The sequence below is a fragment of the Nylanderia fulva genome, unplaced genomic scaffold (genome assembly GCF_048542155.1).
Source record: "Nylanderia fulva isolate GAGA-0341 unplaced genomic scaffold, ASM4854215v1 Scaffold1, whole genome shotgun sequence".
Classification (NCBI taxonomy): Eukaryota; Metazoa; Arthropoda; class Insecta; order Hymenoptera; family Formicidae; genus Nylanderia; species Nylanderia fulva.
The window spans coordinates 4,433,758-4,460,396 of record NW_028189192.1 but is presented as its reverse complement, the minus strand read 5'-3'; the positions used below and the strand labels follow the sequence as shown (position 1 = coordinate 4,460,396).

Below are 26,639 nucleotides of genomic sequence, written 5' to 3'. Positions count from 1 at the left end.
TTAATATATGATTTTTTCACGGAAAAAAAGTAACTACCATAGTTAAATTTTAACTATTCTTATATTGCAACCTGAAATTTAGTTATCTTGCCTTTTCAGTTATGGTAATTAATATTTTTTAGCTGTAGTTTAACAGAGAATTCGATAGCTAAAAATATTAGCTATCATAGCTAAAATTTAGACAGATAACTAAATTTCCTATGTAATATAGGGACAGCTAAAATTTAGCTATATACTAATTTTTCCTATATGTTAATGTTACTTTCTATAAAAATTGATTTTTGTTAGAAAGTTTCAAATAATTTGATGTATTCGTGCATCACGCACGAAATATAAAAATTTATATTATAGATAATGAAGAAATTAAATTTTCAGTGTGTAATTACTTTCTTAATTATTAATTTTGCCAGTAAAATAGTATATGAACAAATGATAAAATTATTCAAATAGAAACAATTATATATATATATTGTAGACTAAAATATACAGTAACATGATATACAATTACTCTCATTAGAAAACTTACCGTGCTGTTTAGTGAATAAATAAGTCAAAGTAATTATGTATTAACTTTTACGCATTTCTAGAATGCTTTATATACATAAAAGATTTAATTGTTCGTTCAAAAACTTAGTTGGTAAACGCAAATAAAATGTAAAACACGATCGATTAAAAAATTTTATTGTTAAACGAGAAGTATATCAGACGCGAGATGGAGAAAAAAATTTCCGTATTCAACATTCCAGTGCATCGCGCGAAATACCTACATCTCTAATCGACCCCTCGAAAAGCTATCACGCGATCCATCCCCATCTCGGTCTCTTCTCTCGTCCTCGGAAATGTGCGAGGTAACGCGCGCTCTCCACCAGGTAAAATTAAATTAGAAGGAAAATATTCGGAGAGCTGGCCAGTGCTTTTGTACGTGCCACGAGATAGCGAGATAGAATATAGGCAACGAGTGCGCGTATATCGGTATTCCTGTGGCGAAGAGGGTATATTCGCGCCCTGGCACGTTCAACCGATGCAACCGCTAAAATGTACCGATTCACCGGTTCTGCATCTAGATCGCCAGACTCAACTTCAACTCTCGACCAATCTTCTCCTCTTTTCCTCGATTCGTCTTTGTCGAAACGTTTTAGACATATCGCGTTATCTCTAATTTTCTCTCTGCCTTCTTTCGCTAAAACTATACTATACTGTTTTGCAACAAATTCGCGAGATTGGTCCGAATTTTAAATTTCAAGATCTAATTTTATTATGCGTCTTGTTTCTCCAAAAATTGGATATAAAATGCAATGAAACATTTGTTCAAAAATGACGATAATAATAAAAAGAGATTTCTTTTTTTCAGTTGCAGTTTGCTTAATGCGAAGCTTCGCAGCATCGGAGCCGGCAAATTTAGATGTGATTTTCGAGAATGACGGAGAAGAGTTATTCGCCAACATGAATCTGACAACGTTCAAGGAGAGATATCGGAGATTGATACCCTACATGACTTTCTACGTTGCCAACAACTACTTGCCCGTCCCGACTACGTTGGAGCAAAATTACGCAAAAGATCCATCGACCCACTTGTTCCGAAAACCCTCGCCGCCGCATCCTTTGACTCGGCTCAGCGACGTGCCGAGGCGAGGAACTCACAAATATCGTGTCAATTCACCCGGCCAGGACAAGAAGTTTGTTCCGTCCGTGCAATTCGATCCCAGAAACATCGGAGGTGACAACGACTACTTCACACCGGTCAAGTATAGCGCTAAGATCAACTATGCTGACTATTCCACTCCGTCCTATCAGCTCTATCAGGTGGAAAATACCTATCCTGAGATCACCACGCCTTCCACTCAGATCTTGCACGAGGAAAATCGATATTTCGCCACTACGAGACCTCTGAGACCTCCCGCTCCCGCGCGAGAGCAACACTTGATTAAGAAACCGCTGCTTGGCAACCCGCAGGACGATTATGACCAGGATACGGCGCAGATACCGAATATTATCGTTAACTACCCTAGTAAAGAATTCAACGGTTTGAGGTACATCCCGCCGCCGGTACACACCAACATGCAGTCGTCGATGAAATCGTCGTCCGTCATCTCGCAAGTTTATCCGAAACCGAGTCTGAACAATTTAATCGAAAGTTTTCAGTTGAGCGAACGACTGCCGGAGATGTTGAACAAAGACAACATCGACAGCAGTATCAAGACATTAATGGAGATTCTCAATATTCTGCACAATTCGCGGCAAAAAAATGTACCGCAGCCGCAAGAACCGTTATTGTCTCCGCCTAGATTGAACAATTACAAACCGAAAATAAATACGCGGCCAAAAGTGATTACCGAGACGAGTTTCCAGGTGACACCGAATCCGCTATTGATCACCGATGATCCCGAAAGATACAAGGCAACGGAGGACGACGACAACGTTCGGATCAAAACCCCGGTACAACCAGATTACAATATAAATCACATAAAGGATGACAAGGTGGAATATTACGTCCCTTATGTTCAGGATATTTCAAACGAATCCAAGCAGCAAAGATTGAGGCCAACCCCCAGACCTGATACGACTGTGCACACCTACGAGATTACGGAAGATCTTAGTGGCGATATCCTAGAGGACGAACGATACACTTTGCCGATTTCTACCGAGGCATCTATAAGTCAGGAATATGTGGCGCCTAATGAAATTACGCAGCCAAAACCGAAAACACCCTTGAAATACGGTGCAACGCGCGGAAAACCCCATGTCGACTATCCGGCGTACGCAATTATACCGGAAACCGATTTCAATTGTAAAAATCAAAGATATAAAGGATTCTTCGGCGATCCAGCGACGAGATGTCAAGTGAGTATATACATAATAAATATATTTAATAATATATATATATATATATATATATATATATATATATATAACAATTTAAATATGTAATATATAAATAATTATATATATTATTATAAAAAAATATATAATTATATATTTATTTATATTTAAAATAATATATAAGCTTTTTATATTTAAATGTATATTTTTAATTTCCGAGTTTGCAAATAAAATGGCTGCAAAATATTTTTTTTTTTTAATTTGTGAGTCTTTATATGCCTTTTATTTTCTCACAATTTTTTCGAGTTTTTTAAATTTTATATTCACGGTTTTACATTATTTAAAATATCGAATTAATATCGTTTTTCAGGTATGGCATTATTGCGATCTCAATGGTGGTAAATCGTCGTTCTTATGTCCAAACGGCACAATATTTAGTCAGGTAGCGTTGACCTGTGATTGGTGGTTCAATGTAAAATGCGAGACGACTACTCAACTATACGTTTTAAACGAGAGACTGTACAAATATATCCTGCCAATTATGCCCAAGTTTCCCGAGGATTTTACCGGCCCGGAAGTAGATCGATACTTGGAACTCAAGTTCAAAGAGATGGAGGCAAAACTGAAGGAGAAGAAATTAAAAAACCAGCAAGAGGAGAAAGGCAAGCATAAAGACAAATCTCAAACGTCAAACGATGAAGAGTAGACGCGTTTAATTAAAGCGTTATGTGCTAAATAATTTAGCCTTAACATATGATACCTGACTTGTTGCCATTATAATATATAAAGCAAAAATCGTAAATGTATAAGATGACGAAGCCAAAAGGCTTGCAGATTCGGAAAAGTGCAATATATATATGATAGAGTTATAAGTTATTTTAATGCGCGAGATAATGAGAGAATTACAATATTCTCGTGCGGAAAAATAATAAGATTATCTCACAGTCTGTTACGGGTATGAAATGGCTGATGACGTATTATATATTTCTTCTATTATCTCTAGTCATATATGCGTATTGTGTACTCTATATATCACCGAAAATGCTCGCCTATCTTACGGAGCTTTATTTCTATTAGCTTATCTGGCCTATATTTATTTCTATTACTGCATGACATATATATCTTGTAATATTTTGTTTATATGGATATATACAAATTATCCGTTCCATTTCTCATCAAAAAAGACATTCAATAAAAATAGGAACTCACCTCTTTTGTCTGGCTAACTCGCAACAGCGTCTCCTCGATGTCCATGTAAATCTGATTAAACTCGGGTAGCAGGATCTGGTTCTGTAAATAATAAAACACATCAGCATTTAAATTTTTTTGCAATAATGCATAATCATTTCTTATAATTTAAGTAACGTGATTACTAACCTTTTCTAATAATGTCTCAAAATCATGCAGTTTGTGTAAGCGCAAAGTACAATTAGAACAACAAGCCACATTACAGTCATTACAAAAATAGTTTAATGGTTCATAACATGTTGACGAACAGCTATTTAGCATTGCAGCAGAATTATGGGAGCTTCCGTCAGATATAAGAACTTGTGTGTGGCTCTGCAGTGCTCTTCCATGAATCTATAAAGAACATAAAACAAAATCATAAAATATATGACACATTTAATTAATTATAAGTATTTCTCTTATAAAAAATATATTGATTTACTTTTGAATAACAGCAATGACAATAGAGAGCCACACATTGCGGACAGTTTACGCTAGCTTGATTTCCACATTCATGGCAACATCCTATAAACAGAAAGAATAAATTAAATTTCTTTTCTTGTTTACAAAGTTATTTTATTTAGTATAATAATGTGCTAACTTTCTAACCTTGCTTTGATATCTGACGTAACTGTGCAGATAGTCTGTGAGAAAATGAAAATTCTTCATCGTCATTTTCTAATATACGATTATATGATGAGACAATCAGCCCTAGTGTGTACAAATTCAACGGCAGGAGTTTCTCATTGCCAGCTTCCTCAATGTTTTTGTTACACAAAGAGCACTTTTGAACTTTCTTATACTTGATACATTTATTGCATATTGGATGTCCGCAATTCAATAACAAAGGTATATGGGTTCCTTTCTGTATAGACGTGCTCAGTTTTATAAAATCTGTAACAATTTTGACATTCTTTCTACGTTTTGATCTACATGAATTATTTATTATAATCTATTTCATAATATAAGAATATAAGTTACATAAGCTATACATTTTTCACTTATATAATAATAGAATACAGAAAAGATATTTGTCAGTTTTTATTAAAATTGTATTGTATGATATATAAAATATAATTGTGTATAAAAATATCTCTGCCTTTTGATATCATGTATTTTATTATTTTTTTTCTTATTACAGGAAATAATATTGTGATAAAATTTTTCCTATCTAAAAAAAAAAAAAAAAAAAAAAAAAAAAAGTTTTCTCAATCAGCTTCAAATATTGTATTTGTTTTTTCATTCAACCTTTGAACAAGTGTGAAAGATATCTAATTCGCAGAATTCTCGCTCACAAGGAATTCTAACCTCTCTGACGTCCTGTCGTGAGTATTCGCGTTATCGATCAAAAAACAATTGTTTTCGCCAGCATTGTTTACATTTATCGCACAAAATATATATGTACACATATCGGCGAGAGGATGCGATCGTACGGTCGACTTCGAACAACGCGACGACGCCGGTATTTTCCTGACACCGGCGTAGGAATCAATACGCGTACGTATATACGCGACACCGGAGAAAAGCCATCTAAAAGCTGAAAATTACCTGACACGTAGAATCCCTGTTTACAGCCAACGCAATTGACGTTCTTCAGCTTCGTGCCGGGAACGCTGAAGCAAGGTGACAATGACCGGTCCGGCAAAGATTTCAGGCACGACACTTCCCTCGCGTGCGGATACATTCTGTACGCAGGAAGAGGAAACGAAACTCGCAATTTCTCCCGACGAAGGTCCTTCTGGACCACGCTCGCTCGACGAGTTCGTCTGTCTCGAAGAACCGTCGAGGAAGAAAACGCGGTTCGCTGATACGACACGACACGTTTGAAACGACGACTACTATCGCCGCACTAGTCTGTAGCTACCCATGAGCACTTGCGGTGTTTATCTTATCTCCTCTTTCTTCTTTATGTGTTCGTCTCGTTTTTGTTTACTTCACCGACCGTATTGTATTTGTGTATGGAATCGAACTTTTCGAAGAATGAAAACATTCTTTGTTGATGTCCGCGACACAAGGCGATCGAATTATGTAGGTTTATTATATTATTTTTATGCGTGCGATATACTATTATTTACGTATCACAAGTGCGTTATGATGGCGGCCAACTTTGGCGCGAAACAAACAGTCCTGTAACCATAGCAACTTCACGTTCAATCCGCATTATTCGCATTATTCTCTCTATCGTGTCTATTTTTTTATCGGAATTTATTCAGTCGAGAGAAGCGAAATATATTTTTAATATGTGAATTCTTTATTTTTCAGATAAAGAGACAGAGTTGCATATATTTAACTTTATCTCTATTATTGATGTTTCTGATATATTTAACCCCATTTATTATTAATGATTTTATTAATATGAAATGAAATTGTACGTACCTTAATATATATATCGATCGATCGATAGAAATATTAATAGATTTACCAATTTTAACATGTTTTGATGCTGCATGGACCTCGATTATCAGTTTAAATCTGGATTACGAATAATTTTCGAAATCTGAAATTCCTCCCGATGTTTTCCATACTGCGATTATACATAGACCATAAAACATAAAGCAATATAAGTAATATCACAATGTTAATAAACTGTTGACCAATCACGATCGAGTATTTGTAAATTTACATTCTTAACTATGATTGGTCGATTTATATGTTATAAACATAAAATAGACATACGAAATTTTTCAGGTTTTGAAAATTAAAGTTATTCATCGCTATAATTCAAATTTTTATAATGAATTGAGATTCGTGCAGCATATATAATATTAAATTAATCAATGTCTTTCTATTTCTATATTCATCTCTATATATTAATACATTAACGTGAAATAATTCAACATTTGAAATTAAGGAAATAATAATAAAATATAAATATATTTCAGAAAATAGAGATACATTCACAAAAATCTCGTAGTTAATCCTTTGTATTTTGAACAAATAATAATATAAATTTAAATACAAATTGACCAAAAAAATCGTATATATTACATAAGAATATTCTGCATATGCAGCTGCAATTGCAACAAAGAGATCAGTTTTCAAGAAACACGCGAATAAGACGATCTTAAGAGACTATCCAAATAAATTTACACAGGTGCATATGCATCCCTAATAGTACAACTTATCCGAAAGACATTCCGAGGATATTCAGAGGATAACCGCAGAGGGACATTCGAACATTCTCAGGATCTTCTCTGAACGCCTTCGAGATATGCGTGCTGTTATATATGCATAACAAGATTAACTAATGAAATATCGAATATGGAATGCTTCTTCCTACTAGATGAACGATTAATTCTGCATATGCAATATTATGCATTATGAAGAATTAATCGTTTGTCTAGTAGGAGGAAGCATTCTATATTAGATATTTGATTAGTTAATTTTGTTATGCATATGCATTATGCACCTATGCAAATTTATTTGGATAGTCAGAATATTATTATAATATTTGTCTGGATAGGCTTTAAAGCCCGTATCGGACTACAAATTAAAGATTCAAAATCGATATTCGACTAATCGGCACTAAAAAGGAATTAATTTGTTGTCCGCCTCCTGATTGGTTCAAATTTCTTTAATCCTCAATCTCAATTTTCAACGCGAAAAAGACAGTTCGATCGACGATCTAGGTCGCTGCTGCTACCTGGCGAGCGATCGGAGTAGTTCGTTGGGAAATAATCGCGCGGTTCGATCTCTTGATCATTCGCGATTCTGGATAGTTCGAGCACAGATGCCACTGGCGATTCGACTGGCGGGATTCGACGTCGCGCTACTTGGTGAAAAAATGCAAAAAGGTAAGTGGGGTAGAGATAGAGCGGACGATACACGACTATGTCGGCTATATCCGTCTGGTCTAGGCGCGGCCCGCTCGGTCGCCGGCCCGAGGGTCCGTTATGATTTCCCACCCGGGGAACGATCGCTCCAGCGAGCAGCAGAATCGCGGGATGCTTTTCCGCCTTCCTTCTCCTTCCCTTTTTCCGCGATCTTTCCAAGTCCGTTCTCCGTCTCTTTCTGTCTTCTCCACGCAACGTTGAGTTTTCACCGCATGTCGATCGAAATTAACATATATATATATATATATTGTCGGCGTAAGGCTGGATTTTTACCTGATGCTGAATTTCAGCGTCAAAAGACGTCACGTGATCAAAAATAAGGATAAAAATACCAATTTGTCAATTTTGACCACCTGACGTGTCTTTTAACGCTGAAATTCAGCGTCAAAGTGTCAAGTAAAAATCGAACCTAAGAGAAAGAGACGCGAGATTCTCTAAAAAAAAGCCTCCGAAATTCTCGCGTCATTAATAATATCGCGACGGTCGAGAAATGCTGGATTCTTCCCGCCCGCCCATCTACGTCTCTCTCATCGTCATTGATCGATCGGCCCCGTTCCGGCGCCAATTTCAGAACGGTCGTCTTCGTCTCTCCCGGAGGCGTTCTCCTGTGTTTCGAGAAAACTTTTAGATTGGATTGTCGACCAACGGCTACCATTTAGCGATTCAATTTCCTTCGGACGGGATCTGTCTTCGAAAGGTATCTGTATTTAAGTATTTCTCAATTATCACGAGCGATTAAGAGCGACTGTTGTCAAATTGTTCGAATTCTTCGCTGCGATTTTACGCTCTCGCGCGAGCCTCGAAATATATAAATAGATTCGTTCGTTGTAACGCAACGCGACCGGACGTCATACATCTTCGTTTCGCGATTTACAGAAAGAACGTAATTCCGTTCCTTGGTGTGTCCTTTGAACGCCGTTCTATCGCGATCTCTTTTACGTAATCGGCGCGAGAGAGCGAGACAGTATCATCAAGAGCAAACGAGAGAAAGAGAGGACCCGTCGTCATCGTCGTCGCTGTTACTTGAAACAACAGTCACACGGCCTCTCTGGACTAGACGAACGAGCAAGCGAAAGAGCGAAGGCAAGGTCTAGGCTGGCTGGCATTCAAGGTCGCGTACAGAGAGAGAGGGAGAGAGAGCACGAAGCCCGGATCTATCTATCCCCGCCCCAGATTTCTAGCACCCTCTCTCTCTCTCTCTTCGAGAATAGAAATCTTCTCTTCTCTCTCTGTCTTTCTATCTCTTTCCTACTCATTTCGCTGGTTCCGCGACGTTCTCCATCTCCCGCTCGCGAGCCGCGCCGCGTGTGCAACATCGATTTAACCATAAAAATTCCCCGCGCTCGACTCTATCACTCGGCTATTATTTCCCTGCCTGCCCGGGAGAGACGCAGCGCGTTCCGCTCCCGGAATTCTCTGCTCTGTAAATGCGACGACGAAGGAAGGCCTCGGGGCCGTATGTTATACGCCGCGCGAGGAACGAGGAAGCGCGCGCGCATTGTATACGATCCGTTTTGCGGGAGTCTATCTACGAAGAAAAGGAGAGAGAGAGAGAGAGATTACATGTGCGTACGTGTCGGGTTCTCATAAGGAAACGAACGGAAGCGAGACGAATAAGATACCAGCCGAGAGTCGACAGCTGATTCTCGCGCTCGCTCGCTCGTTTTGCGAGGATGAAAGGGCGTATCGATTATTAGGTCCCGTTACGTACCACTACATCGACGAGGTATTAGCGGCACTAGTCTTGTTCTACTCTCTTTCCGCAGCATCGATTCTCTAGGCGCGTAGGCAGTTTTCAAAATTTATATTTCACATAATTATGTGCAACGCAGTTGCACGTACACGCGATATATCGATATATGTAAGATGTATTGGAACAATTTTTTTTATTATTACACGGAAAAAAATTAACTACCATAGCTAAATTTTAATTCTCTTGATATATTTACAATCTGCAATTTATAGTTATCATGCAACTAAATTTTAGCTATGAGAGCTATAATATTTTTTAACTATAGATATTAATTATTATACCTAAATTTTAACTATGGTAACTAATATTTTTAGGTATAGTTTAACGGAGAATTCTATTTCTCTTTTGCGTGATATTCATACACATCATTAAAAATTTTTATATTAATTAATTTTTATATGTTTTTCTAAAAAATGAAATAAAGAAATAACATTTTTCTAGATATCTAAAATTTATCCGCATCACGAAAAACAAAAATTAACTACTATAACTAAATTTTAATTGTGTCTATATTATACATGAAATTTAATTATAATGCCTAAATTATAGTGGTAACTAATACTTCAACTATAGTTTAATAGATTATTCTGTAGCTAAAAAATATTAGATATCATAACTAAAATTTAGGCATGATAACTAAATTTTATGTATTAATGTAGGAACAGCTAAAATTTAATTACAGCAATTAATTTTTGTTTTCCGTGATGAAGATAAATTTTAGATATCTAGAAAAATTTTATTTTTTATTTAATTTTTTAGAACAAAATATATAAATTTTTAATAATGTGTGTGACAATATCATCAGAAAGATTGTCTTTTAAATAACTTTTATTAATATTTAATCTAGTTAATTCATTTGTAATAATTATCACGTAAGTAAAATATTGCTTTTATAACGATATATTTTATACCTAATGTCTTAATATTTAATAGAAACTGTTATAAGATATATCAATTATAATATTAATGTCTAAAGTTTTTAAAGTAGTCCTGAAAATCATTTAAACAGATATTTACAAATATGTATGTATGCAATGTGGATTAAAAAATCCTTGCCATTTTCTTCATAAAGAATTGTACAGTTAATTTAAAACTTATAACTCTCTTTTTCTCTCTCGTACTCTGGTCCAGCCGCGACCTAACAGAATCCAAGAGAGGCTATGTGTATGTTGTGCTGCGTCTTTTTCGCTATGAACCCGGAAACGCTTTGCCTGTGCGAAGAAGCAACGCTGAACCTACAGAGCGGTATATAACTACGGTAGCCTGGGTTCTAAATTCAATTCCGTTGACCTAGATTAGGTGCTACGTGACACGATGGGAGTTCGCAAAGTTGACTCTCTTCCCTCGTCCTCTCTGTCCTTCTCTTGCTTTTACCGGACTATCTCTCGCACAAATCTCATAAATTCGTTATTTTTTGATGCACAAGAGTAAATTAGAGACGGGAACTTTTGCTTATTAACATATATAACAAGTATATTTAATTTTGATCTTTCTTCAAGTTGTTTGATAAAATTCCGAAAAGACGCACATCGAGATAAATCAATGACGCAGAAGATCTTTCAAAAAACTGAACTGCGTTTTTATTATCTATTGAGAAAGAAGAGAGAATTATACGGCTTTTTTTATATAAAATACTTAAACAGAGTCGAGAGGGATTTCTTCTCTCAGAACCATCATTGTCGTCACCGTCGACGGTATCGGGACACGGAAAAGATCGGAGGAGAGTGGCGTCGAGTTAGCGAGAGATCGATGAATAATTTTGGAATAGTGGACGGGCGAAAAGCCATCGATTGAAATTTTCATCAGCCTTTCGCGCGCGCGCGCGCTCGATTATTTATTCACGGAATAACGAACGGCCACAACGAACGAGCGAGCGGAGCGACAAGAGGAGACTGAAAGATAAAAGGCGATGTCTAGATTCGTTCGAGATATTTCCGGCCGTTTACACGTCTTCGCCGTGCAATTTTAAAATGCATTTAAACCTCAGCTAGCTCTAGGATACAGAATCGAAAGCCGGGAGAGAAAAGAAAATCTGCAAATCTGTCGTGTCTGTGCGAGGATCTTTCTGATAAGTCGCACACGTCTTTATTTCTCGAGAGAAATATATTTAATAATTGAAAAAAAGAGTAAGATAACCCCGGACGGTCCACCATTAATTAATTCCACCTCTTGTATTTTTTTCGTGCAATTTATTTACCGTATTTGGATATTATCTCGTTAATTTAAGTTTCGATAGGAACGAGTAGTAGTCGGAGAACGTCTGAAATTTATGCGGCAAAGCGCGAGTCCGTGGAAGGTCGTCGCATTTTATATATGCGGTTTTGAACGGCGGAATCGCTCGGGCTTCGCGTACATATACGGAATTCGTTTTTGGCGAACAGTCTCCGAGACTCCTTCGTGGCAAAGGAGCAGAGAGAGGAGCGGCGATCGGCCGCGAGATCCTGCCGGCGAACGGTTTTGCGCAATCCCTGGCCTTCTCGTCCTCCTTTTCAGCAAATAGCTACCCGGCAAGAAACTTCCAACTCCGGATGTTGCGAGCGTATGGCAACGCGAATATTATATCTATCCGCATCGCGGCTAAATAACAGTTTCTATCAAGCTGACAGATTAATTCCATAGATTCTGGAAACTGAGAATCTGCGCGATTTTGCGATTCAGAGACTGAACTTCCGCGTAAACGACGTCAAAATTTTAATTAATCAAGACAAATCAATCCTTCGTAAATCTTTAAAAACTTGACACATGTTCTCCAAATTGCTTTCTTAAAAAAAAAAAAAAATAAATAAAATATCAATTTATTTTACATATTAATTTATAATTGTCTATTTCGCAAAAAAACTTGAATACATATAGAAACCTTAGATATATCGCTTAGAGCTCCCTGGAATCCATCATCGACCCTATGCCCTTAAAGGCTAACGATATCGGTCAAGCCAAGCTCTCCGTTTGTGCAAGCGACAAGCACTCACCGTTTGCGGCGAAGATCCTCGCTCGTGTAGCGGTCATACACGTGGGCGCGCACATACACACACATACATATATAGTCACACGTATACACGCGCACACGATAACTTTCCTCACTACAACTCCGTCCCTCAGCTCGCTATAACCGAGCCGAGAGCGTTTCCGGGGTAGGTGGCAGGCGTCGGTCGGAACCGACTGAAAATAAGGGGTCGTGGGGGAGAGAGTTAGGTGTGGGGGTACGCGTGTCGCGGCGGGGTGGTTCGAGAGCGAGACAGAAACCGGGGGATGCCTCGGATGTGCTACATCCCTCTCGCGCGCACGAGCGTGGGAGGGAGTGGAGCGGATGAGCCGGGGTAAATCCCGCTCGTGGGTGCGCGGCTGGTCAGGTCAGGGATGGAGCTACAAGTGGTGATAAACGAGGCTGAATCCTCGTTATTACCCATTGGGGAAGAGACTCCGGGAATTCCTGCGGAATTCTGAACGGGCCGACTACTTGCCGCGCCGTTTTTCCGCCTCGCCGATCCCAATCGAACTTGTTGTACTCTCTCGCTTCCTCTTTTCCTCTTTCTCCTGTATATAGTCATGTTATGTATCTTCTATTCGCGTAAGAGTAGTCGCATTCCTCGCTAACTTCTCCGGAACAATCAACGGTCGTGTATATATTTCCCTATATTAATCCCGCATGCGAATCGAGGGATTGTATAAAAGCGAAATTCGCACTCTCCCTATGAGACTGCAGAATGACCTTTATCGTGCAATGTACTTACATGTTTCAATTACCGTTGCGCTCTTGCATCGATTATATTATATATTTGAAATAAGATATTTAAGCTATAGAGGAAGAGAAACACATACAAAAGAGAAAATATATGGACAGACGCAATTAAAACGAGCAGATTACTTGTTTGTCTCGTTGTTATTTCTGTGATGAGAGTTTTACTTTTATACATGAAATTTTAAATAATGGACGTAAAACGTCCATTAAAAATAAAATAATTTACTATATTTCTATTCGAATAAAAAATTGAAGAAACTCTAAAACTTGACATAGTACTTTTGACATTTCCAGGAAACACGTGGGTTTCTATTAAAAGTTCTTCGACGCTTCGAGAATATCTACGATTACATTTTTGATGCAGATGTCAACGCGGAGTCGTTAACGGAGTCCTGATCTTCTCTAGCGGTGAGTTTTCTTTGTAAGTAATAAAGACGATTGAGTGCCAAGTAAAATTAAGTGGTGATTATTAGTACCAGACTTTTCTGCATGAATAACAAATGATATGAATAATTGATAGATCACACGGTGAACGACTTGATGAATGGAGTATATAAAAGTTCAAACGAAGTAAAAGACTTCCCGTTCAGTATTTTTCTCTCCCGCGTTTGATCATTTTATAAATATTTTATCATTATCCTTTTTTTCGATGTAAAAGCTCATAAAGATGCAACGACGTCTATTAAGCTTTTAACTTTTCCTGAAAAGTTATTATATAGAGAGAAGTGTTAGATTAATCTTTTTAACTTTGTATAAAATCAGAAGCTTTACCAACCCCGGACCGCCGGGATTATATATACAATAGTATCTGTCCATTAAACGGTTAAACCTGGCTAGGATATTTCGCGCGATATTATCTTGACAGCTCGCGCACAGGTCGGGTCGATGTTAGCGCAATATTATTCCTATGTTTTCGTCCTTCTCTTTTATATTCCTTTAAACTGCAATTCTTTAACCGTAATCTCTCATACAGTTATTTCCTTTTCTTTCGACCCGTTCGAGCTGACGCTCGTTTAAAACTGCAGCATTATTCCACAAGACTTGCGTGTAACGCGCATATATGACATTACTTATCGATCGTCCAGCTGGTAGCGAGATGGAAGGATAGAGATGGAAAGTTTGTCGTATAATATATAATAAACAAGGGTGATCTATATTCTGAAACGTGTAATATTTATATTTTCGTGTTAAACATTTTTTCCGCATAATAGAATTTTAATTTACATACTTATTGGAGTTAATTGCATTAAAAAAATGCTTTTAGTTTGTATATGCAGTTAAAGATAATGTATTATATGATTTTTAATATTTCTTAATTATTTGGACAAATAGATTTTTATAAATCTTTTATTTTTTATACTAATGTCTTCAATTTTTTAAATATTTTCGCGGCGGTAACATGGTACCTCGCTACTTTGGACGTCTCGAAAGTCAACAAATGATGGAGAAAGAAGTCAGAAAAGTTCGATCGAACGCCAAGAAATAAGCAAGGGTTGTGCTGGAAAAAGAAAACGGTGAAAAAGGAAACATAAAGAGAAAAGCACAGTCGTCATCGATTGCCATTATCGACGATATCGTCGTGCGGGTGCCACGCATATAATAGGTATCGTCGCGAAGCTCGATACAAACGTCGCGTTAAAGTGCGAGAATCGAAGAGGAATCGCGAGGCATCGAATTGCGTGGAAACTCAGTAAATCGAAAGAAGAAACGGTAGAGGATGAGTGGCTAAGAATATGCGCGCGACAGCGTAGAAAACATGGGAAGGGAGAGATGACGCAGAAATGAGCGAAGGAGAGAATCCAACGGGAAATAAATATGCGTGCGAGAGAGAAAAGAGCTATCGAGCTACGTTTACTTTGCCTTCGTCTCGTATCTCTCGTATCTCAAGTCTTCGGGGTAGCTTCGTCAGGTCTCCGGCAATCAAAAGAGTCGACATTCGCTATCCGGAGTGGAAACGAATCTGCCTGTGAAGTCGCAATAAAATTGACGTTAAAAAAGAAAAGAAATGGCGTCGTTAATTTCCTCTCCAGTTTCCTTGCCTAGTCGCGCGTTCTCTCTCGTTCTCTCTCTCTCTTTTTCTCCGTCATCATAATTAGGGATGCATATTGCAAACTCTACTCTAGACCCCGTTTCACGCCGCTCTCTTCTATCATTCTCGTGCTCGAAAAAACATTACACACTCCACTTTAAAGACCGCTGTACAATGACTCGAAAATGAAAAAAAAACGGACAAATGAGATGAATAATCTATTGTCCAGATATGTCACGATTAATGCTTGATTTCACGCGAATTAAAAATAAATAGGAGAGTTAAACTTGTCAAGTGACATTGCTTTATTAAGTGATACATTTATTTTTGTAAATGAAGCATAAATATAATATATTGTTCTTGCTATTAAATACCACATTGAGTTGAATATATATTGTTTAACAATAGAAAGCTGATGTAACGACGAAAACTTTCATCGTTCACGTCAAATTAAATAAATTGTTTCGTTTAACATGGAGTGATATTTATCTCAGAAATATCAATTATTAAGTTACATAAAGTTGTCGTGTTTGAATTAAGAATCTGGCTATTTACCATGTTACTATTGGCGTTTGCAATTCCTCTTTTACGAAAATTCCTCGAGTCGCCGATCTAAATATTCATCGCTAATTGACGACACGCGTTCTTTTGATTTGCCAAAGAACTCAGGAAGAAAACATCTAACAATCATCTTGGAAAGACAGAAAATTGGTAAATTAGCGGTGGGTAAAGCATGGTAATCGTGAATCTGAATTTGTGTATCGCGATTAATTGTAAAATTGCAAGTACAAAAATCTCGTAATTATCATGATTGAATAATCAATTCGAATCGAGTGCGTGAGCTTTCTTTGAATTATTCTATTTATGCGAATTCGCAGTTTTCTTCGGGAGCTCGCGATTGCCCGGCCACAACGAGATCCCACGATTTTCGACAATTTTGTCATTATATTTACGGTATACACGCACACACCACACGAGGCCAATATTTGTGTCCACGTGAATGACGAATTGGGTAATCAGCGAATGTTTGCGAGCCCTTTCGAAATTCATTAGCGTGCGCTTTTTGTGCGCCCCGGGATGGATATAGAGAAGCTACTGTCACACTTTGATGACGAACGCGAGGAGCTGCGATTTTCATCGCGCAAGAATAAGCGGCGATGAGCGAGTGTGCTAGTTTCCGGGACAAGTCCCTTAAGAACGCTCCCGCGGAGTAAATGACACAGGAACGAGGAGGAATTGGATCGTGTAATTCCGGTTGAAAAACGAGGACGGAGATGGAACACCATCGTCACTATATCGACGAACTTTGAGCGCGATCATTACATATATACGGAACTTCGACGGACGTAAATTCGGTTACGAGATCCGGAAGCGCGGATTATTCTTGGCAAGCCGGGTAAACGAATGTCAAACTCGGATGGCAGGTGTAAAATGGGAACGCGCGATATCGATTACGCTTTCCGCGTTTGCTCTCGCTTCGCCGAAATTGTCACGCGCTTGCTCAAACTCGCATACGGCAAACTATATTCTTTGACGCGGTGTGTCGCATTTTTGTCCCGGCTTCTCCAACAAAGCGGCCGCAACAGTTTACAGCAATACAGCGCGATTCCTCTTCGGGCGGGTGCGTATCCGTGTTGTTTCGAATCACCGCCGCGGGGTGAAGGCTAAAACTCGGGAGGGTGCAACGACAGTTTTATATACGAAACGTCGAACGAATCACGGCTGCATAAATTCATCCCAGAATTTCGCAATTTCGTTGTTGGCTGACCAGTTAGCAAACCGACGGGAACAAATTGATGCCCTCTGGGCCCAACAACTGCAAATTAATATAGCTCCCGTCATACTGCGTCGATGATACTCAACAAATTGATGAAATGATTATTGCGCGGACCGCTGTTATTAGATGCGCGTACACGAAAAAATATTCTTTAACATGAAATTCTCATGTGGAATTAATTTTGCAACAGGGAATTGAGAGAATCGACAGAGAGAGAGAAATTATATCATATTTATTAAATTTTCTGCATCTAAAAATGAAATTTAATTTTATGGTGGAAAAGAAAACGAAAGAATTACGTCTATTTGTTAAACTTTGTACACATTGTAGATATTAATACAAAGTATATTATTTATCGAATGCGATATCTTTTTGAAGAAAATCAAAAGGACATCTCGTAGACTCTGCAACTTCTCTAATTACTTTATATCGTCTTTTCGATGTTCTTCAACAAATATTTTCAAGAAATATAAGTACGAAAAAAAGTAAAAATGTGTTACGTGTAGTCACGTTTCTCTTGATATCAGTAAATTGTTTGATTAAATATATGATAGTGCGTTGTTATCACGGGAGAAGGCTCACGAAAACAGCCTGTAATTTAATTTAATAATCCGCGGTCATTGCGGGGATTCGTTCAAGTATAATCGCTTGAACAAAGTCGTCAGTTCATTGTTCATCAGAAGAGTCTGGTCTCGTTTTTCTCGATGCTACGCTTCGATGACAGCATCGACAACGACGTGGAGAACCCGACGGCGATGCGATGTCAAGAGGAAGCTACTAGTAGGTGTCAAAACTTCCATTTTTCAGTTTTTTCCTCATGCAGGTCGCGCAACTTGTTCTTTTTTCTTTTCCTTCTGCCGCTCTCGTCGTCGCCGGAGCTTCCTAGGTAGCAGCGAACCGTGTTGTTGCCGCGGGTTGGATCGCGGAATCACACGACGGTCGCAAAAAAAAAAATAGGAGGAAGTAGAAGGAGAAAAAGAGAGAGAACACTTCGTTAAGAGAAGATACAAACGCAACAATTAACTGAAAAACTCATGCTCAATTTATGAAAGCTCGGTTTACCCTCTCGCTAAGTTTACACGGCACTGACCTTTTTTTCGATGTACAAGGTGCTCCAAGTTATCACAGTTAACTTTTCATGTACTCGATTTGTTATTAACTTGTATTCTGTATATTTTCAATTGTATGCCTCATCGTGTCTTAATTTTATAAGGTTCAAGGATGAATTGTCTTCCTGGGTGCACTTGAATTTTAAGAATCTTGATGTTGTAGACTTTATATTATGTTTATTCAAAATATTTGATCTCTCTAAATCTATAAGAACCAACTGCTAGATTCTTTAAATTTTTAATTCCTCAGAATACTTATTTTCGTTCGGAGCTAAGTGAAATCAGAGCTAAGCGAAAGCCTTTGACGTGGATCACTCTGTACTCGTCTTTCTTTCTCTATCTCTCTCTTCCTCTTTTATCCACTTGCTCGTTCCTAACTTCTCGTCTTCTTTCCTTCCACGTGCATACTCTCCACTACTTCCACTCTGGTTTATACGTACTTATGAGCTGCTAAGCTTCTAAGCTTGCACTTGACGGCTGGTACATAGTCGGTACTCGGCCGCCGCATAGAAAAGCTCGCGAAGTTTATTAAAGCTCGACTCTCCCGACGGCCAAACGAAAGATTTCATCTGAATATATACTATCAGCTTTTAAACCGACTCGATCTCTTTTCCCCGTTATGACTTCTCCTCTCTTTGGCCGTACTGTGCGGCTTCTTTCTCCTTCCGGCAGTTCACCGATGTAGTAACCCGACCACTTAGCGATTTCATTGTGCATGCATTTTAAATAAGACATTGTCGGATGAGGAGAATCTCCTTCTTTACTGAGAGATTTAGTCACGCTACTATTGTCGCGAAATGAGGAAAGTATCCACTTCTTGTAGCTAAAGTTTTTGCAATTAGAGAGCTGTTTGTCATTTCTCTTCAGTCTAATTATTTCAATTTTATTTTTGTAAAACAGTTAGCGAATAAAAATCTTTCCTGATAAACTTTACAAAATCGCTGCCCGCAATAATTGATGAAATAAATTTGACGTTCCATTAAATTGATAGAGTATTATAATATTTATAGCACATGCAAACGAGAAAGAATTTTAAATTCTATTTAAATCTTTAAATGGAAACTTTAATAACTCAATCTAAACAAATTTATCTCGAATCTTTATTTTTGAGGAATATAATAATAAAGATGGACAATCAATTTCGCGAATATTCTTTTTTATATAATCTTCTTCATATTTTAATTTTTCTAATTATATAATATTAATGTTATTTCTCTTTCTCTCCCTCTCTCTCTCTCTCTTTCTCTCTTTCATTAAGAACTTGGAACATTTTAAGTGATCTTTTACGTAGGGCTTTTATCTGGAGAACCTTTATCCTTTATATTAAGAGACATATATTAAGAGGCCACAAGTGTAAGCGATGGGTACGCAAAGGGTGTCTAACTGCCAATAGTTAGAAGCGCGATGATGTAATATTAACATTCTGTAATAATTACGTAAGACAGAGAAAGAGAGAAGAGAGAGATAGAGAAAGTTGCTGTCATGCCTTATTAATGTCAACCATGCCGTTAGACACGTCGCCACTGTGGCTGCGCCGCGATGACAACAACGATAATGAAGACGCAGTAGCGATAAGATGATGTACTATTTACGGTTTAATTAAACTAACATCAAAAAAGACGATGCTCTCTCTTGCGTGATGATTTATCAAAATGTTTTTGTTCGGAAAGGGGAAGATTGGAAGAAGAAGAAAATTAGCAATCGACTAGTTATTGTAGAACGAAGGAGCATTTTGTACTTAAGCTAGGTCTGAAATTCTGGGATAATTACTCCGGCCTGTAATTCTCGTAAATTAATTATTACGAATAATTATATTAGTTAGAATTAGGACAATATTAATGAAAGAATATATATCTTTGATCGGACGGAACAAATGGACGGACCAATCTGCATTTTTTCTTCTTTGAGCAGACAATTCCGTAGACCTCTTTGAACCTCCGAGAAATATTGGTACTCCGAGATCCACCGTCTTTCTACAATCATATAAACAGTGTCTGAGAGCGCAACAAGCGCAAAAATGTTTGATGTCGAAAGTACATTCGCCCGTTCGTTATATAATGTGCTAAGTTGTCTGTCGGGTAAGTTAATTTGTTGCAAAGATGGTGGATGGAGTGGTTCTCGGAGCACAAAGCGTCTCAAGGTAACGGAATTACACTCGAAATTGACGATGCATTACGTTCGAAAGGGCTAAAACGTGTATCGAATTTACTTCCGCACCTCTCTCTCTCGCGGTTGATCTTTATAGAATTGTTACATCCAGTCTATCCCCCTAGCGAGATGAATAAAACCTATTCGCGAGGCAACAATTATTGACGAAATAAAGAAAGCTTTGACACTGATCGAAAATGATAAAAAGCCACGCGGCATCGATTATAAGAACCGTCACGTGAAGCGATTCGCGTGTAACGATAGGAGCCACGTTACCGGATCGATTTATCGATCGTCCCTCGGAGAACGCTTCGAAGCGGAATTATCCTCCGTACTCCTTACTGCCGCGAACACGCCGGAAACTCGGAAGACGTAAACCGCCGGCAAATTTCAACGATGTTCTCGACGGTCGGTGCAGGATATCGCGGCTGCGACGTCCCGACCCCGGGTATATCGAGTATACCACGACGTCGTTCGACGAAGATAAACGGCGCGAACCAAAGGACGAAGACGGCGCGCGTGAACGCGAAAAGGAGACGGACAAAGAGCAACCTGGGGTGGAAGGTGGGGGTGAAAATTTTGAGGAAGGACGAGAGTGTTGGCGGCGGGAAGAGAAGGACACGAGGAAATGTAGCGAGCGATCGTATATGCAGGTGCACAGGAGAGGATCCGCGTACGGGCGGGTGAGTTGTGCGTACCAATCGGCGGGTGCAGAGTACGGTCCGCAGGCACGCAGGAGGAGGCGAAAACCGGGCACAGCCCCAGGAGCACGGCGGTGGCTTCCGCCATACGGGGCAAAACCGCCCCACGCCGGACCCGGGAAGCGGCGCGCGTCTGGTTGCGCTGGGTGGCGGGTGGCGCGCGAAAAGGGGGTTCAACTCGATGTGCCGAGAGGGAGAGTGAGAGAGAGAGAGTGGCGAGGTGGAGGACACATCGGTCAGGGGAAGACAAGGAAGGCGAAGGGGTTGCGGGAGGGAAAGCTGGAGAGCGTCAGGGGTGGTGGTGGCGACGGCGGCGGCGGCGACGACGACGATGGTCCTCGGGTGGTGCCGGTAGAGGGTAGACGGCGGTGGTGGCGGCGAACATAAAATCCCTCGCACATGCCTGGTGCATTCATTAGGGGGGATGTGCCCGTGCAGCGTACACGTCGACCTGCATCAACGCCACCCTCTCTCTCTCGGTGCCACCCCAGTCGCGCTCCGCGGCCAACTTAGTGCACACGCCACTCCGTTGATCCTCCCTGGCGGACGAGCTCGCGCTGCTATTCACTGCGCCGTAACTCGACGTCCTCGTCCTCGATTATATCGGCCGTCACGAGTTCGCTGTGATACGCGCGATACCGTAATTAAACGTGTGTCACCTGTCTCGATTGCGAGTTATTCGCGCTTCTCGCGCGAACGACAAACGATGGCGAGCTGAAAAGGACTTGGCGCGCAAAAGCCGAGTGCGAGTTGACGATCCGAGTGCGCGGAAAAAAAGTAAACACACGCCGCGCGAAGAACTTCCGGTGCAACGAGGGCCCGCGAAGGACCGCACGGCTACTTCCGAGGAAGCGGTAGAGGGACTTCCTCGTCGTCTTCGTGGAAGATCGCCGACGGAAGATCGTCCATCCCGTCTTCGGCAGCAGCGCAGCGCCCGAAGAGGACCGCGTACCGCCGACGGGATTTCATGTTCACGAATTTCAATAAACCAGGTAACGATTCCGTCGACGAGATCCGCCGACGACGAAGAATCAAGGAATCGACGTATCGCTATTATCCTTGTTCGGACGCGCCGCGTCGTGCCGCGTTTTCCTCGCGATCGGAAAAGGGCGGGAACTTCGCGGACGGAGTGGTTGGGAGGGGCAGGAAGGCCGAGGGGAGGATTTGACGATCGCGCGATCGATGGCACGCGCGTTTCCGACGCCCGACTTCTCTCCTACAAGGGTGGAAAGACGGCGTCACGACGTCCCGTCGACATCGCTTCGAAATTGCTCGCCGCGCGATGCGCTGTCACTCGCGCTCGCTTCCTGCTCGTTTCCTGCTTGCTACCTTCGAGACTACGAGTCGCTGCGAATATAAATTGCATGTTGACGAGCTTTCGTTACCCCAAAAAAAAGAAATTCATTAAATTATTCGCGCTTCTCGCGAACCGAAAGCGGAAAATTCGCCGAAGACACAATCGTCGATTCGAGAGAGAGGTGTCGTTGTTCGGGAAAAGCAATCACCAGAAGTAGGACGCGAATATCCTTATATATTTAACCCTCGATAACTCGCTTTGTCGAATCAATGTTTATCAGATGGGAATTCGAGTACAAGCGGAGTAGTTAGCGGGAAAAATGCGCGGTAAAACCGTACGCGAATTTCGCGCTCGTTCCGAGAAAGTTGCGTGGGGCAGGTGCAAGGATGCAATTATTTACGTTGGGACGGCGCGGTCGGACTGGAATTTCCATATTTTCGCTATTCGTTTACGCGAGTATTATTACTGCGTCTGCAGTATATAAGGGTGCATGGGTTTTCCGATGAGATATGCCGCACGTTCAAGAAACGTGCCTTGCAAGGCGGTTTTATCTTGGCTCGCTTCTTCTTTATTCGAGTCGGAATAATTTTGGTAAAATAGAATTTTGCAATTGAGCGATAGAATGTAATCTCTGAAAAATGTAATGCCTGAACCATAAATATTTTTCTGCATCTTTGACGCGTTAGATGAAATATATTGCCATATTGAGAAACTTATTCTAGAAGTACCTTGTTTCATATTTTTCATTTAAAAGAAGAAAAAATTAATATAAGAGTAATTTCTCTTCAGAAAATTAATTTGTAAAACGAAATCTTACTTATTTTATGAATAATCTACGAAAAAGAAAAACGTATCATCTGAAAACTATTCAAACTTTTTTACACAAAGTAGAAAATATTGAAAAATAGAGTCTGTTAAAAGACGAACGATTGATTGAATTATAGATACGCAGATACTTGTATTTAAACGATGGTGATTAGCATATCGCTCTTTTGGCGGAGAAAATACAATATTTGACGTTCGACCCGCGGGAAATATTGCCATCGATTTCAATTAATTTCTGCGCGGAAATAGTTGTACAATTCATAAAGCGTTAATTAGAATACGGCAAGCAGTTACGAATGTTAACTAATTTCAGTTCTCGCATTTCAACGTATTTGGTCGTATTTTTTTTTTCTACACACGTAGATAGAGCGGGCGTCTCTCATTCGCACACGTGTAGTTAATGCTCGGCCGCTCTACTTTTCAAGCTTAATTTTTAATCTGCCGCGTAGCTCCGTGTCGTGAAATAATTCGCCGCTTATTATGCAAATTTAATCGCGCGTTTATCGCGAGGCGCGCTAATCGCAGATAACTTTTCCGCTTAACTTCACCGTCTCGCGGCGCGTTTACTCCTTTTTATTCTCCGACGCAACAAAGAACGTTCCGCTTTGTTTTCTCGGCAGCAGATACACCCGCAGTTTAATCCCCTCTGCGATCTCTCTCGACGCGATCATTGTGTCTTTGTAATCGTCATCTAAGTGGTTTTAGCGCGCTATAAACAATCAACGTCGTCTCTCTTTCGACACGCGGCAAATTGGAATAGAAAAAATGTTCTCTGATCCTATATTTGCTTATTCTTGAAGATAAGATTGCCGGAAAAATCACTGGGAGATTCTGAGTCGATTCGAGAAATAGATACTCTCGCAGGAAGACGAGCCCCGGAATAACTTTCCATGGTGATGGTTCCAAGAGACAGGTACTCCCGAGTGAGCTTAGTTCTCCCAAAGTTTTCCGACTCCCATCACCTTCGCGAGGGCGGAACGTCTCAAAGCGTTTCTATTATTCGGATCGCTCTGCTCTGGTCTCTCGAGTCATTTGAAGGGATATATCTCGTCGTGTATTTACTCGCTACAAAAGTCGCAAGCGTATTCGGAGATCGTGAACACGCGACGTTACGTTTGTGCGATTCACGAGGAAATTATACGTCGCGTCGATGGGGTGACGTCTGCTCGCGAGAGAAAACGATTTCGTTTGAAGATTTCACGTCTCAAAACGCTCGTCCCGCGAACGTATTCAATGTATTGTAATCGAGGAAAACGCATGCAGCGGTGCGTCCTTTATCGGTGCGAGCGTTCTCTATACAGCTTTTCCGTATATTTCCACGTTATCGTTCGTGTTTGCGTCATGGACTCGAACTTCCAATTCCTAATCGATCCGCGGCGCCAGACGGGAATCTCGGAGAGATAGAGACGCTGGCGTCTCCGCGGCTCTTTTGCACGTTACATCGATGGAGACATTGAGAGAAAAACAAGTCAAGTAGTTTCTATTTCTCTATACGCTCATTGCTCAAAGCGAAAGTCTATTTTTTTACACCTGAACTGTACTTTGCTCAAGAAAAAACCGAGAGGTTCGGTTAAATGGTCGTATATATTTTTGATATAAAAAAAAAAAAAAAACGGTGGCGTTTGCCGTTGATCTGTCAACGGAACGAAGATCTTCCACGCGTCGAAGATGAGAATTCCGAGCAGCTTCCGGAAGATAAAGCGCGCCGATGCGCGCCGCAACCTTGTGCCGGAAGCGACGTTTTCCCGCGGCCGCGCGCGACCACGCTGCGGGAAATGCATCGATCGCCGATGCATTTCGACGGCTGAACGTCACGCTTCCGGCGTCAAAGGGCCAAGGTCGGCCCGCTTAATTGCGGGCACGACCGTCAACATCTTACCGGCACGCAGGACACACAGGTCTGTTTTCCTCCCTCTCAAAAAAAAATAATTTTTTTAAAACTGTATGTGTTTCGCGAAAGGGAACAATCATTCTTTGTTGAAAATATTAGCCTCGCTAGATGCATGGAATTATGCAATGTCGATACACGTTTAGATGCGTTTATAACGTTGCTGCATACGGTGGAAGGAATATGAGAAGGTATAATCTCTTCTTTTCACGATGCTTTTCAATCAACTAGAACACAGATTTCAAGGAAAGATTATTTTAGAGAGTCCTTTAAATCTCTCGACCTTTTATTCACACACAAGTAACTTCTTTTATCTCGCATTGGTTACAAGGAAATATGAATGAGATGACACTCGAATATTATCTGGGTAAATAGCTCGTTAGGGATGGATTTGCTTAATGAAGAAGCGCATGACGTGATAGAACTAATTATACGTAATCCTTATTAAAGTTCGCACATTGTTATTAAAGGAGGCCAGAAAGAATCTTTGCATCAGCCGTTCTTAGCGCGCGTGTTTAGTTTAATAAATACGGAGAGAGGAGAATTCTGCGACGTGTAATTAATAATAGTCTTTCATAATTGGGTTTACGATCGGCCTAATTAGAATTTAGTTGAACTTACACGTATTAAAGTGGCTTTTCAATCTCAAATTTTCTTATAATAAAAACTATATAATGAAATAATAGCTGGCAAAGAGATCTCTATAATTAGAGATAAAAATCTTATGAAACATCATAATGTCATACTGAAATGCTGAAATTCATTTTTTTAATTTCTAAAGTCGCATGATAAAATAGTTCTTCCACTATGTTTTTTTCCGATCCCTACGTTAATTGAGATTCGTTGAAATTATCCGAAAATGAATGACGCTTCAACATAATATTGACACATACTAGTTTGTTATTTGAGAAAATCCAGTACCTATATAGTTTTGTGTACATACATACAACGCGTATATGCGTATATATATATATTTACTCGGATATTCCCGGAGCTCTTTAAATGTGATATTATTCTGTCCTCGAACGAATAAACAAGGATATAGCTTTCACACATTTCGCGTTCCACGATTAATATCTCATTTAAGCGAAAATAGGAATGTGACATAGAACTGACAATGAGTACAATTAGGATATGTCCTGTAATGGCACAATGAATCTTGTTCATATACGGATTAGATCAGCTAGCGTATTTCGAAATGGAGCAAAAATGCGAGATTGAATTTAAATGATAGATATTGTGCCATATATTGCAACAAAATCTCATCGCAAACGCGATTAATTAGATATTTTTCCAACCATTTTCAATCGCGATATTATTGCACTAAAAAAAGAGGATACGGGAATATTGAATTTTCCATTTATATCGCGTTTATCGTATCATCGTTTTGACATACGGCCATTTTATTTTATTTATCGTGTTTCTATCTTTGAATATATATTCGCGAATCATAATTTTTTGCGATGCCGATGAAAGCGCGGATTAAATCTGTT

The 26,639-nt window shown here is 39.7% G+C and overlaps 3 protein-coding genes across 6 annotated transcripts in view; 2 read left to right on the top strand and 1 right to left on the bottom strand.

Annotated features, from left to right (window-relative positions):
* LOC114928406 (uncharacterized) overlaps positions 1 to 5,067 on the top strand; it is a 35,406-nt gene extending 30,339 nt beyond the window's left edge. Inside the window, exons 2-3 of the mRNA XM_029299561.2 lie at positions 1,352 to 2,841; positions 3,191 to 5,067. Coding sequence (XP_029155394.1) covers positions 1,352 to 2,841; positions 3,191 to 3,526 — 1,826 coding nt within the window. The 3' untranslated portion in view covers positions 3,527 to 5,067. The remainder of the gene's footprint in view (positions 1 to 1,351; positions 2,842 to 3,190) is intronic.
* Positions 1 to 6,110, bottom strand: part of qin (tudor domain-containing protein qin) — a 141,387-nt gene extending 135,277 nt beyond the window's left edge. For both annotated transcript variants that reach the window (XM_085480237.1, XM_029299560.2), the window contains exons 1-5: positions 5,596 to 6,110; positions 4,657 to 4,941; positions 4,490 to 4,572; positions 4,198 to 4,401; positions 4,030 to 4,110 (exon numbers count right to left, since the gene is read on the bottom strand). In XM_085480237.1, coding sequence (XP_085336363.1) covers positions 4,030 to 4,110; positions 4,198 to 4,401; positions 4,490 to 4,572; positions 4,657 to 4,941; positions 5,596 to 5,731 — 789 coding nt within the window. In that variant the 5' untranslated portion in view covers positions 5,732 to 6,110. The remainder of the gene's footprint in view (positions 1 to 4,029; positions 4,111 to 4,197; positions 4,402 to 4,489; positions 4,573 to 4,656; positions 4,942 to 5,595) is intronic.
* Positions 6,111 to 7,758: 1,648 nt separating this feature from the next.
* The window catches only part of LOC114928407 (zinc finger and BTB domain-containing protein 8A-like), a 72,453-nt gene continuing 53,572 nt past the window's right edge, over positions 7,759 to 26,639 (top strand). Inside the window, exons 1-2 of one of the 3 annotated variants that reach the window (XM_029299564.2) lie at positions 7,759 to 7,841; positions 13,667 to 13,780. The gene's annotated coding sequence lies outside the window, so the exon portion shown is untranslated. Of the gene's footprint in view, positions 7,842 to 8,441; positions 8,578 to 13,666; positions 13,781 to 21,499; positions 25,157 to 26,639 lie in introns of those variants that run through there. The other 2 variants (XM_029299565.2, XM_029299563.2) reach the window with 2 other exon arrangements.